Here is a 13,995-nt window from a genome sequence, read left to right as displayed (position 1 = left end):
TTCTGAAGCCCTGCTTCTTTAGTGTGTAATGCCCAGGAAAGATGCATTTGTCCAGATTCTGTTTGGTGTCCTATATCTAGGAATCCTTCCCTTCCTAGCTATCTTCTCTCGGGTTCCATGAGATACCTGAGAAAACAAGTTTTCTATTTTCCTATCCATTCCACATCCTCTGAAGTATCCTCATATATTTAATTTCAACAACAAAAGTATCTTTTAAGAACTTATTATGTCCATGTTCCTTGGCATTAAAAAAGCAAAGAAGAAACTTATAATCTACCACAAGGAAAGAGGATGGTTTATGTACGGAAATCAGTACATAAACAGTATGTATAGTATGTGATAGAGAGGGTAAAAAATAGACCCAATATGTTTTTGAACAACATTTTACAGATGTAGAGAACATTTCTATAGTCTGGTAGGGAAGAATAGAGTCAGAGGTGGCTTCAAAAAGAAAACCGCATTCCAGAAGATCAGGATTTCAGTAGGCAGAACTGAGAAGGAAGTCTATTCCCCTTCCTTCCCTGACAAGAGAACCCAGTAAGCCAAAAGAAAAGACTGGGCAGAAGGCAGGTCTTTTCTCCTAGACCTGTTACGGTACCTTGTCTCTATCTGGAGACACAGTCTCAGCTCTCTCCAGAGATTTGCCTGAGCCAAGCTACAAGATGGTCAGTTCAGTTTAACAGATGTTGATTAAATGTCTATTAAGTATACAAGATGCTAATGAAGCCAAGAAAACTGTTCCTGTGGATTTTATGTGTCCCTAAAGCCATATAGTACAAATACAAAATATTTTTGTTCAGTTGTTTCGTGGTTTGCCATTTTCTTCTCTAGCCTATTTCACAGATGAGGAAACAGGCAAGCAAAGTTACATGATTTGCTCAGAATCACAAAACTAGTTAAGTGTCTAAGGCCAGATTTAAACTCAGGGAGAGGAGTCTTCCTGTCTGTAGGTATAGCACCACCACCTGCCTTATAAATACAAAGTGATATCAAAGCACAGAGAGCACTCAATACTGGGGAAAGAGGTCCCTTCTGAAAAGGTCCCATGTAGTAAACTTCTGAGCTATGTTATGAAAGAAAGTAGAAATTCTAATAGAAGGTACAGGAGGGTATCCTGAGCAAAGGGGACAGACAACCTGAGCTTTAACAATAGTGATGAGAGGGAGATAGAGAACAAAGAATAGGCCAAGTAGCTAAGTGTTGAGCCTGAGCTATCTCACTAAAGTCTAGAAGGGGCCTTCATTCCATCCTCCAGCTTCTGAATCATTTAAAACTATACAAGAATGGCCATAGTGTCTTTTGGCTTCCTTTGTGTGTTGGTTCCTCCTGTCCTTGTTTCTCTTTTTCCTTTTCCTCTTCTTTTATTTTTTCTCTTTACTTCAGTCCTCTCTTCTGTCTTCTGCTCTCCCTTGCCTCTTTCTCAGGAATGGTGATCAGAAAAATAATGGGAAACTATTTGAGTGCTTTATTACTCCACCTCAAACCTTGGTGCAATGGCAGTGATATAAAGGGTAAAAGAAGATAGATAGATAGATAGATAGATAGATAGATAGATAGATAGATAGATTTCTCATTTACTGCACTGTGGAATATCATTCAGTCATTCAGTCATGCCCAACTCTTTGTGTCCCTGAGGATAATTGCACATCATATTGTCCATGGAGTTTTCTTGACAAAGATACTGGAGTAGTTTCCCATTTCTTTCACCAGAGAAGTTATAAATAGAAAATGTCTAGGGCCAGAATCAGCTCTTCTTGAATCTCCAGACCTGGCACTCTATCCACTGAGCTATCACCATACCACCATTTAGGTTTTCAAGATTCTAATCTCTAAACCTCTTTAGCATTAAGACATTCAGTGTTAAGATTATCCTATGAGACTATCATTTAATTTGCCTTGTGGCATGGCAACACAGACATATGCTAATTTGCATGTCTATAATTGTGTCTGAATGTGACTTCTATGTGCATGCATGCTTGGAACTGAGGTACATTGGCTTGTGTCATGATGATTGTAGGCATGTAAGGAGGTTGTTGGGATGAGTACTCTGAACTTTGGGAGGAGGTGTTGGGCTAAAGTCATGTGGGTTTGAATCTGTGAAACTACATGGGAGGCTAGCAGAGTACCAATGGTTGCAGCTGTGTATAGTTTTAAGGAGAAAAGGAGATGTATCAGGATGAACAATGTCCTAATTGAGAATGTTTGTAGAGAATTACATTAGGTCCTATAAAAGGAAGCTGAGCTTTGACCAAGCACTTGGTATCTGAGAGTACCAAACATAGCTATAGTTCTGTGGGGAGATGTCCCCACACAAAAAAAAATATCTTGTTGCCTGGCATCCTGGCAGGGTTGGTCTATGATTCAGTGATGCTCAAACACCAGTGCTCCTGTGGGGACAACAGCAATCATCCTGAACATGCAGGCCGAATCCAAAGTATCTGGTCACGGCTACAGGAACGGGGGCTACGGAGCCAGTGTGAGGTGAGGGATGGGGATGGGGGGTGGAAGGAAAAGGGAATGGGGACAGAGGAGTATGGAGGATGAGGAGCAAGCAGAAGAGGGTAGACCTGCAGCAGCAGTAAGGAGTTCAGCTGGGCTGTAACAACTTCTGTTTGCCCAGTGTCTCCGAGGCAGGAAGGCCTCATTGGAGGAGCTACAGTCAGTCCATGATGAGAGACACGTGCTGCTTTATGGCACCAACCCCCTCAGCCGACTCAAACTAGACAATGGAAAGCTTGCAGGTAGGAAATCTTGTCTAGCCTTTCTTATCCTATAGCTTCTGCAAACCTTTTCATCATTCCCAGCTCTAGCCTTTCCCCCATTTTGTTTCCTCTATACTACCTCCTGCCCCAAACCTATCCCTCACATCCTCACAAATGTTGATCTGGCCTTCCCCTGAGTTTTCTATTGCCCTTCTTCAACTTGTCACCTAGCTTTGATGTCCTAGACTTTGCTCCTTGTCTATGGGCTTACCCCAACCATCTTTTTTTTTTTTTTTTTTTAGATCCTCTTTTCCTTTTGCTTCTCCATTCTTCACCTTTGCCCCATTTCTTCTATCCTTTTGCTATTGGGTAGAGAAGACTCATATGCCATAAAATTCTCTGTGTACCCACTCTCCCTGCAGGGATCCTGGCACAGAGGATGTTTGTGATGCTGCCTTGTGGTGGGGTTGGGGTAAGTGCTCCCTTGTGGCCCACTGAGTGAGCATTATACCTGCTGGCAACATTCCTGTTCTACCAGCTTCCTTTTCCCTTTCTGCATTCCCTAGTGCTTAAGTTCCCTACCTAGTTTGTATGCCAGAAAGAGCTTTTTAGCCCTTTTCCTTCCCTGCCATTGACTAGAAGACCTGTTAGATCATAAGGCCAGGGAAGATAACAATTTGTCTTTGATTCTTTTGGACCCTTCATACCACTGAACACTGTCTAGAACATAATAAACATGTAAATCATTATTGACTGAATAAATCATGAGCCTGAGAAGCAGGACCAAGATCTGAATTTGTGATATCAGGGCCTCCCTTGTGCAAAAGCTCTAGATTCCATTCATCCCTATCCTGAAGTATAATTGGTGATCAGACCTAGTTAATCAGGCTATTTATGAATATCAAACAAGTCTAGCCTTCCAGGTATAGATTAGTGGCCCCACATCCCAGAGAGCATCAATGTATCCATAGGATCCTTTTTTGCTCCACCATAATGGGTCTTTTCCATGCTGGATGTTCATATCTCATGCTGTAGCCCACCAGTTAGTGGGAGGGCTGAATGCCCTAGTAGACTACTATATATGGCTATAATTTGGAGTATGAAATTATAAAATTCAGGGCCAGTATTTGGGTACAGGAAGGAGAACAGAAGGCTGCAAATGGTGGTAGGACCATTTGGGAGCAGCTACTACCCTGTTTAAAACTCCCTATTTCCTGCCACTTTCTGGTTTTTCCAACTGTTGTTACTTCTGTTTTCTCTTCCCTTTTCCCTTTACCTCTGTCTGTCTCTCCTCTCTCTCTCTCTCTCTCTCTCTCTCTCTCTCTCTCTCTCTCTCTCTCTCTTCAGTTTCTTATGACTTTCTACCTTCCTTGTCTCTCTTGATCCACCTTGTCCCACCTCCCTTCCATTCCCTCCTGGCCCCTCACTAGCCTTTGAGGGGAGCGGAACCATGGCCCTGGGGCTCGGTTGAGGGAGGCCTCCCAGCCCAGGCTAGGGCCCTGAGTGGAAGACAGTGGTACAGACGGCCCCTCCAGCTTGGACCATCCCAAAGGGCCTGAGCAGAGTCAGCTGAGGTTTAAACCCCCAGCTTGACTAAAACCCTGAGCTCCACCCAGGTAATGCCATGTCCCTTTACCTGAATGGGAGGCAGGGATAATATCAGTGGCAGGATGTGCCACCAATCTGGAACTAGTTCCAGTGACTTAAAAATGGGGGGGGGGGGAAGCACATGGGATTTGAGAGCCTCAACAGGCCTGACCCAGTCTGGACAGTGAAAGGCACTTACCTTCTTCAGCCTTGAGGGGCAGAACTGTTTACCCAGATCTTTGACCTTTGGCATTTTTGCCATGGAGTGGGCACTGCCCATCTTACTGCCTGCTTTGATCCCTGTTCTATGGGGGGGCCCTTAAACCATTTCACTATTTGTAGAATCCTAGATGATATTGGCTGTGATTCTGGCCCCTACAGGTGGACACAGATACAATCTGGAATGAATTGCACTCCTCAAATGCAGCCCGTTGGGCTGCTGGAAGCGTAACTGACCTTGCCTTCAAGGTGGCTGCCCGAGAACTAAAGGTAAGAGATGAAAGTAGAAGAGGGTTAGAGGAGGTGGAAAACAGGATTACGATGTTTTTAAGAATTCAGATCCAGCAGTTATCCTATAATCTATCATGGATTTGTGAGGGTTTGGATTGGGGTAGGCAGGTCCAACATTGGGTTTCAACCCTAAAATACCAATTATTTAGTAGGTAGAGGAACTCAGAATTATAGACTGGTAAGTTCAGTTATCTTTGAGGGGGGTCCTTATTTCAACCATCCAAAATATAAGTGTTAACCAGCTGAGTAAACAGCTTAGCCTTTTCTGGGCAGGTTTCAATCTTGGCCTCAGTTCCTGTCTTTAAAAATGAGGATTGGATGAGGTCATCTCTCTAATGTCTTCTCTGGCTCTAAGATCTTAGAAATTCTTTAAGTGCCCTTTTCTGTATGTGACCTTTTGCTGGACACCAGAACTCAAAGAAGCTTTTGGATTCATGTATATTTATAAGTGATATAAATTTACCACCCTATAGTATAGGTAGAGATTGATTTCTTTCTAAACTTCATAATTACATTATCTTTCTTAAAACCTGCAATCCCTAATAAAAAAAAATGGCTATATATGTAATCTTTTAACAGCATTAACCCTAATTTCTCTATACACAATTTGGAAAATGTACCCGTTTATTACTGTGTACCAAAGACGTTATGCCTTTATCATTATATAAAATATGTGACATTACTATATACACACACATGCACATAACATTCCTTTGTGCCACACACAGAATGAAATCCAGGGGTATTAAAATACATAAATTAAAGTCACCAATGTCCTTTGTTATACTCATCCCTCCTCTCCCTAACTCCCCTTCTCAATACTCCAACACACACACCTAGTATGTACTTGAGGAGGCTACCTATCTGGCTTAATCCTAGTTCTGGTTCTCCAGAACACTCTAAGCACTTAGAATCTAAGACAAATTGACTCAAAAAATAATTAAAATGACAAAGTAAAATCAGCCAGTCAAGGTAGACTGGAAGCTCCTTAAAAGTAGAGCTTGTCTTGGGTTTTTTTTTTTGTTTGTTTTTTTCATGCCTTCTATATAGTACTTAGCACATAGTAATTATTTAATAAATGCTTATTGGATGATAGATGAAGTGTTAATAACTAGGTCAAGTCACAGTAAGATAGCTTATAGTGGGCATATAAATGTAAGTGAAGCACTGAGGAGAAAACTAGGACTGGGGAGGTCATGATCATTCCTGACCTAATCAGGGCAGCCAAGATAACAACCAGGAGCCTGGGCTTCAGGATCAGTTTGTATAAGAAAAGGGTAGGGTGGTATCAAGCTGTGAAGAGAGGTGTGAAGCAGAGGTCTGGTTGGATAATTCTAACACTAATGTTTTTTGTCCCCAGAATGGTTTTGCAGTAGTGCGGCCCCCAGGACACCATGCAGACCATTCAACTGCCATGTAAGGGCTGGGTGTAGGAGGCCTGGGAGGGGGAAGGTTAAGGGTAAGAAAGTTCCCAGAGAAGCAATAGGCTGATCTCTACAGTATACCCACAAATAAATGCCCCTTGAGAGATTTACCAAATGGAAGGCTTGCAAGCCATTCCTTGTCCCCAGTTTCCCTCTCTGTGTCTTCCTTAGAAGAGACAAATGCATAGGCTATATATGAGCTATATCGAGGGAGGGACCTAGGGAAAGCTCAAACTGATAGGAATATTTTCTTCTTCCCAGGGGGTTTTGCTTCTTCAATTCCGTGGCTATTGCAAGTCGGCAGCTACAGCAGCAAGGGAAGGTTAGCAAGATACTCATTGTGGACTGGGTAAGTCTGTTGCTTTCCTCCGGACACAGTTCCTAAACCTGGGGAGGCTCCAAAGCTGGGTTGACTGCAGCTGCCCTAATTTGTTTCTACTGGCTACAGCCTAAGAGAATGAGATATTGGTGCTAAAGAATGACATCATTGTTCCTCTAAAGCCTATTTCATGTGTCTTTTATACTTTTCTCCTCAGAAACTCTCTCTTTTCTAGAATTTCATTATAGCTTTACTCTAGCACTGGAAAAGAATATTAAAAAAAAAAAAAAAAAGTAAAGGAGCTAGATATAAACAGTCAAATTGATGCCCAAGAAGGATATATTGACTTACTCAAGATTGATCAATCATGGATGATAAAGCCCTGTCTGACATTCTTAGCCCACCAAGTATTTGTTTTCTTTCTCCAGGTGTGATGTTAAGGTTAGACAGTTTTCTTCTTTCAGAACACTTTTTTCATAACTCCAGGAAGGATGTAGCACCAATACTCTTAGTCTCATTTTACAGATGGGGAAATGAGATTCAGAGAGGCTTAGAGAACTGTCAGTGTTCAGCAGAACCAGGACTCAGTATTGGCTTTTTTGTCAGAAGTCCCCCCTGGAAAGTTGAGATGAATGGTAAACTCTACTTCTACACAAGAACTGACTGAGCCTAGGTTAAGTGGCAGAGGTTGAACAGCAGTCATCTGTAGAAAACTGACCAGTTCTAATCCTTTTGACCAGAGCAGACACTGACTAACAAAACCCTCGAAGGGGCTTCTGCTAGGACCCACAAATCAACACTGTTCTCTAGACCCAAACCCAGCGAGGCAGGTTCCCAAGGACACACACCAACCAAAAAACCTAGACATTAGGGAGTGGGATTCCAGTGCTTCAGGTGAGGAATTCCCTGTATCACACAACCTGGGAGCATCATAGTTTTGTCATGTCATAGTTATATGACACCCAGCAATATTTCATATAACAATAACTTGCTTTGCTTAATTAGACACAAGTGATCAATCAGGTCATCAGTGTAAAAGCTTCACTGTTAACTATTTTTATAGGCTAGGTATGTGTGCAGTGTACAGCAGTTTGGGGTTAGGAGTCAAAGTAGAAGAAAGCTTCTGCCAGTGATATCTACAGTTGCCTTTTTTCCTGTCCTTGTACCTGGCCTTCCTTAGTCTATTGGGCAGCCCTTTATTTCATATGGCCTTACGTGAGAAGCATGTTCTAATGGTCATATAAATTGCTGGCCTGGTAACACAGTCCTCTCCCAGGCTCCAGGCTCTACTCAATTCTATTATTTAGTTCTTAAGACTATTCCCTCCATCACTAATGTTCATTTCATCAAAAACAGGATGTTCACCATGGCAATGGAACTCAGCAAACCTTCTATGAAGACCCCAGTGTGCTCTATATCTCTCTACATCGACATGATGATGGCAACTTCTTTCCAGGCAGTGGGGCTGTTGATGAGGTAACATTTAGAACCCCGTCCCTCCTTCCATCTATTGCCTTATCAATATTGACAAAAAGCAGTGGACACAAGCTGGTTTATCATCCTATAGGCAGTCAGCTTTCTTGTCTTTAATCCCTTATAGTTCGGATTTTAGTACTATCAGTAAAATGGAAGAATGAGGGTCAACTGGTTAGGAAAGAGAGAAAACAAAAAACTGACTCCTTTTCCAGGGATTATCATCTTCCTTGGAATAGAGACTGGCAGGATAATTAATCCTTCCAGGGATCTAGAATTGGTAAAGTTGTAGAGTCCTTTTGGCTGAGTCTTTCTAAGTAATAAGAAATGTCTACCTCTTGTGCCTAGATTCTCTAAAGCTTTTCTAAGACAGCAAGATAAATCAATGGCCCTGTTTCTTTGAGGAGAGAGATTGCAGTAGGGGCAGCCCAGGCAGTGCAGAAAAACATTGAGAAAACGTATGAGATAAAGAAGAGATCAGAATGGAGTAGCCTCTCTATGCTTTACATGTCTATACCTGGTCTCAGTCAAAATTAGGTATAACCTCTTTTCCTCAACAATGTTGAGTGTCCTTGAGTACAATAATTGTCTTAAGTCTAATTCAAAAAGTATCTATTAAATGCCTTCTCTATGTTAGCTGCTAGGAATACTAAAGCAGCTAAATACTAAATAAATAAAACTTATTTAATAAAACAAAATAAAACTTAATACTAAAGCAGCTAGGTAGTGTAATGGTTAGAGTGCCAGACCTGGAATCAGGAAGACATGAGTTCAAATCCTCAGACCTTTTTAGCTGTATGGCTCTGGGCAAGTTATTTTACCTTAATTGCCTCAGTTTCCTCACCTGTAAAATGAGCTGGAGAAGGAAATGGCCACCCACTCTAGTATCTTTGCCAAGAAAACTCCAAATTAAGTTATGAAGAGCCAGTGACAAAAAGGAAACAACTAACAGTTCCTGCCTTCAAACTATTATTCTAATTGGAAGATACAACATTTGTGTATATTGTTGTATCTTCCAATTAGAATAATAGAATACAAAATAATTTGAGATAGAAGAGAGCACAGGTGTGAGGTTTGATTAGAAGCTGTCATCTAAACTAAACCATTGGATGTTACTAACAGGAGGGACCTTAAGAGTTCAATCTTTTAATTTCATATTTGAGAAAACTGTAGCCCAAACATGTGATTTGTCCCAAATTATAGAGTAACAGAGTCAGGACCCAAAACCAGATCATTTGACATAAAATCCAGTGTTCCTGTCACATTTCATATAATCCCTTCAGGATTTTTTTAGATTACAAGCTGCTTAGTATAGAAAAGATATTCAGTTTATCTGCCATTCTTCAGGAGCAGGGATATTTCATAAAGCTAGGAATATAGGAAGGCATTGTCAACAGAGGACAAAAGTACAGACCATTTTCAACTACTATTACTCTTCTGGATCTTTACCAACAGGTAAAGTCAAAAAGCATTTAGTAAGTGCTTACTATATACCTAATATGATGATAAACGCTGGGGATACAAGAAAGGCCAAGGAGTTCACATATTAATGGCACAGACAATATACTGACAGCTGTGTGCAAACAAGATAGACAGGATACATTGAAGATAATAATCAAAGGGAAGGAAATATTTATCACAGGGAAAAAAAATCCAAAACATTGACTTTAAGAGAACCAAGGAAGCCAGGAGGTATAGATGAGAAAAGAGAGTTCCAGAAATAGGGATGGGGGGGGGGGTGCAGTCGGTGAAAATATTAAAGAAGCAAGAGATGAAGTGTCTTGTGTGAGAAAGAGGAAAAAGGACAGTGTCAATGGATTACAAAGTGCATGGAGAATATATAAATAAGAATAATGGAAAGATAGGAAGGGATCAGATTATGAAGGGTTTTAAAAAGTCAAAACAGGATTTTATATTAGATTTTGAAGATAATAGTGAAACAATGGAATTTGTCAGAAAATATATGTGGGGGTTAAAGGTGGGGAAGGAGTGACCGATTCAGACCTATGACCACTTTGGCAATTGAAGGAAGGATAGACTGGAATGTATAAAGACTTGAAGCAGGGAGACTGGCTATTACACCAGTCCTGATATGAGATAATGAGGGCCTGCAATAAGATAATGGCAGTTTCAGAAGAGAAAGGGGCATATTAACAAGAAATGTTAGTTAAGTAGAAATGACAGAATTGGCAATTGATTGGATATAAGAGTGGGAGTGAAGAGGTAAAGATGGCCCTAAGGATGATGTTTCCCTTCTTGATGCGGTAGTTGAGAGCATTGATTCTTTGCTTAAAGAGTCTATAATTCAACATGAATTGCTCAGCAGGTGCTTAAGATTGAGAATCAGGGGACTTGAATTCTAGTCCCAGTTCTGCCATTAATTAACCTTGTTTTCTTCTCTATAAAATAAGAGGATTAAAAACTAGATGATCTCTCAAATTCTTCCCAACATTGAGTCTCTGACTCTCATTTGATTTCTTTTATCATTCTCTTTCCTGTGTTGAAGGTGGGAGCTGGCAATGGAGAAGGCTTCAACATTAATGTTGCTTGGGCTGGAGGTCTCGACCCACCCATGGGAGACCCTGAATACCTGGCAGCCTTCAGGTCTGTATTCAATAACAGGATTTCTGAGGCAGTTTGGGAGATAAAATAAGATAGATAGGTTGAAATTGTCCTCTGTCTTGCCTATTCCTCCAACAGCTCCAGGTTAGACAACCAGCCACCTACTAAACAATCACCACAGAAAGACACTTGAGTGGCCCAATTACTAGACTGGAGTAAGGAAGGCCCAAATTCAAATCCTAGTTTAGACACATAGGAGCTGTGTGAGCCTGAGCAAGCCAGTTAAGCTCTCTGTTTCAGTTTCCTTATATGGAAATTAAGAGTTATCTATTTGAGGTGGGTTAGTTAGAAAAGGCTTTGTGAAGGAAATGAGCTTTGAGGAGCAATTTTACAGTCCTTCGATTGTGGGAAGTAAGGAGACTAGTATTATTAAGACTGGAGAATTCATCACATTGTAAAAAGTCCCAGGAATGCCTTAATTTAAAAAAAAAATCTATTTAAGAAAAGGACAGAACAAACTTAACAAAGGAAAAAAGACATATTTGGTTATCTGACAATGGAAGAGTGGGAGGGAAAACAGATTCTCAAAAACTTTGTACTTTTCTCTCATTTGGGAGAATCTAATATTTGTGTAAGTTATGGCCCTCTCCATCCTAAGTCTGGGGATAATGGGAGCCAGTTCTGATTTTCTCAGGTTCCATGATCTGGGTCACTAGGACTGAATTTTACCAGGTTTTGAGGCTCCAGATAATGTTCCCTTTTGCTCCCAAAAATTACTCTTCCCCAAATGAGAATATATATGCCCCCACAGAACAGTTGTGATGCCCATCGCCCAAGAATTCTCTCCTGACCTGGTCCTGGTGTCGGCTGGGTTTGATGCTGCAGATGGCCACCCTCCACCTCTGGGAGGCTACCATGTCTCAGCCAAGTGTAAGAAGATTCCCAAGGGGTGACTGACTTCTAGGTTGGGTAAAAAAGATTATGTTCATCCTGAGACTGAAACATGAAAAGTGGGAAGTGGGAGAAGGGATATGGCCTTGGTCAGCTTGTGTTTATGAACATGATGAATTTGTCTCACTCAAAATTAGGGAATTTTTAGGGTCCTAGTGAACTGTTAACCAAGACCTATTATCAATTCATATTATCTATTCATCTTGTTGAACTATGGGCACAAGGTACTGCCCCAATTCCCTAGGGAGGCAAGCCACAATCTAGCAGTTGAAATAAGTCAGCAATAAAGGCATCTCCCAAGGATGTTGTATCCCAGATTGAACTGGCAGCTCTTCTAGTTAATGGATGAGACTAGGAGGCAAACACAAGGGTGAGGAGCCAGCTTGGCCCTGGGAAATAGTCATAGATGGGAGACATCCTAGAGAATAAAGAGGTCCCAAGGCATTAGAGAAAATAAATAGGGAAGAGAGAAGCACAAGAAGCCTCTGCTTCTGTGCCCGCCCCCCCATCCATTCCTATCCCAGGTTTTGGGTACATGACACAGCAACTGATGAGTTTGGCAGGAGGAGCAGTAGTTTTGGCCTTGGAAGGTGGCCATGATCTCACAGCCATTTGCGATGCTTCTGAAGCCTGTGTGACTGCCCTGCTAGGCAACAAGGTAAGATACTTCTGTGTACCTAACTGGGATGGAGAAGACAGGTTCTTATGGCATAGAACTGCATCTCTATGCCAGGTCAAGGCCAAGAATCCAGGAGACTCTACATATGGGTGAGGGTAAGATATCTGGACCCTATAGGTGATCGGTATGTACATTTCCTATAGGTGGATCCCCTCTCTGAAGAGAGCTGGAAACAGAAACCCAACTTAAATGCCATTAGATCCTTGGAAGCTGTGATCCGGGTGCACAGTGAGTAAAGGGATATCCTATGCCCCTGATAGCAAGTACTCCTATGCCAGCTAGCCAGAGCTTAGACCTTAATAAGGGTTCTAGTTCCTACCTGATTTGGGAATTGTGTAAATGTTCCTGGGATTTCAAGTGTGTGTAAATTTGGGGAATTAAAATCCAATCTAGTCCCCCAAAATGTAATCTATAGGTATTGAAATCTACTAGGTGAAAACATTGTTGCTCATAAGAACAGTACTAGAAAGGGTTGGGAATAGAGCCATAGGGTAGATTTCTCAATTATAGTCCAAGTAAGGGGCTTTCAGAAAGCATATCCTATACAAATTTACCTGAGTCCCAAATTTGAAGCAGGACAAGGATACAAATCTCACAAAACTGATCAATAAGAGAGCCTTTCTAAATGCTTTAGGCTAAATAGCACAGCAGCCCACATTTTCTCTTCTATGTTAAGAACTGATCCCTTGTTACTCACACCCTTCCACATTGGCTTTTACTATCCTGTCAGCCTCTAAACCTTTATTCATGCTTTTCTTTGTATTTTCTTAAGTCTGCTTTCATTGCACATTTTATCTGAGAGCTAGGAAACAGTGCAAAATGGGTTCACATAGTGAGGTTTAAGGGGAAGAAAGCGTGGCCTGAGCTTATGTCAATGTCTGAACCTACAGAGCTGTTCTGAACTCATAGAGTTCAGAACTCTTGGGGGTGGTATGTTGAATCAATCCTAAATCTTGCTTCTTATTACAGGTAAGTACTGGGGTTCAATGCAGTGGTTGGCCTCCAGTCCAGATTCCTGGGTCCCCTCGATGGCAATGGCTGACACAGAAGAAGTGGAGACAGTGTCAGCACTGGCCTCCCTCTCAGTGGGCATCCTGACTGAAAAGAGGTAACTCCCCTACTCTGTGCCACCAACAATCTCTTTAGGAATCTTACCTGTTATTCACAGATCTCCAGTCTTCTCTCTCTTGAGTATATCTAACCTTTGCTAACTTTTCTTTTGTTCTCAGTGCTTAACCAGAGATGGCAGGGTCTCCCACTCACCTCAGCATTCCCTCTGTTCTCCCAACTCTAGCCAATTTCTGCCTCTTCTCCCTCCCAAATCAGGCCCTCAGAACAGCTGATGGAGGAAGAGGAGGAGCCTATGAATCTCTAAGGCTTCAAGACAAATCAATCCACCTTCTACTTAAATCACCTTCAGACCTAGATCAATGGCCACCATTTTGAGGTTTCAGATTCTAAAGGTTCTAGGGTCTGATGCCTGTCGGCCCTTCCCTTTCCTTAACAGTCACCCCAGAGAACTTGGGATGATCCCCAAGCCCTAGGGAGGGGAACAGGGAAAAGTCTCCATAAAGGAATTAAATTAAAGAGATAAGAGAATGAATGGTGCTCTGCCATTCTCCCACTCCTGTACCTCTTCAAGGCCAGATTCCTCTAGCCCTCTGGAGCATGGCCTACTAGGACCTCTGGCTCACCGAAGATGACAGCTTTCATCCAGGAGTCTCCAAGTGCCTATCTCCACTCCAGGGGCCCTAGTCCCTTTGCCACAGAGCCTCAAGATCTGTATGG

General features: G+C 41.9%; 1 protein-coding gene across 7 annotated transcripts in view; it reads left to right on the top strand.

Moving 5' to 3' along the window:
• The window catches only part of HDAC7 (histone deacetylase 7), a 50,086-nt gene that overhangs the window by 31,836 nt on the left and 4,255 nt on the right, over positions 1-13,995 (top strand). For 5 of the 7 annotated variants that reach the window (XM_074270695.1, XM_074270696.1, XM_074270700.1 and 2 more), the window contains 13 exons: positions 2,348-2,481; positions 2,621-2,741; positions 3,125-3,174; positions 4,671-4,778; positions 6,160-6,215; positions 6,485-6,572; positions 7,899-8,018; positions 10,522-10,619; positions 11,389-11,507; positions 12,053-12,186; positions 12,351-12,435; positions 13,177-13,315; positions 13,534-13,807. In XM_074270695.1, the coding sequence (XP_074126796.1) occupies positions 2,348-2,481; positions 2,621-2,741; positions 3,125-3,174; positions 4,671-4,778; positions 6,160-6,215; positions 6,485-6,572; positions 7,899-8,018; positions 10,522-10,619; positions 11,389-11,507; positions 12,053-12,186; positions 12,351-12,435; positions 13,177-13,315; positions 13,534-13,582 (1,301 nt within the window). In that variant the 3' untranslated portion in view covers positions 13,583-13,807. Of the gene's footprint in view, positions 1-2,347; positions 2,482-2,620; positions 2,742-3,124; positions 3,175-4,670; positions 4,779-6,159; positions 6,216-6,484; positions 6,573-7,898; positions 8,019-10,521; positions 10,620-11,388; positions 11,508-12,052; positions 12,187-12,350; positions 12,436-13,176; positions 13,316-13,436; positions 13,808-13,995 lie in introns of those variants that run through there. The other 2 variants (XM_074270699.1, XM_074270697.1) reach the window with 2 other exon arrangements.

This window comes from Sminthopsis crassicaudata, chromosome 5 (assembly GCF_048593235.1).
Source record: "Sminthopsis crassicaudata isolate SCR6 chromosome 5, ASM4859323v1, whole genome shotgun sequence".
Lineage (NCBI taxonomy): Eukaryota > Metazoa > Chordata > Mammalia > Dasyuromorphia > Dasyuridae > Sminthopsis > Sminthopsis crassicaudata.
This window is presented reverse-complemented; position numbering and strand designations above follow the sequence as displayed.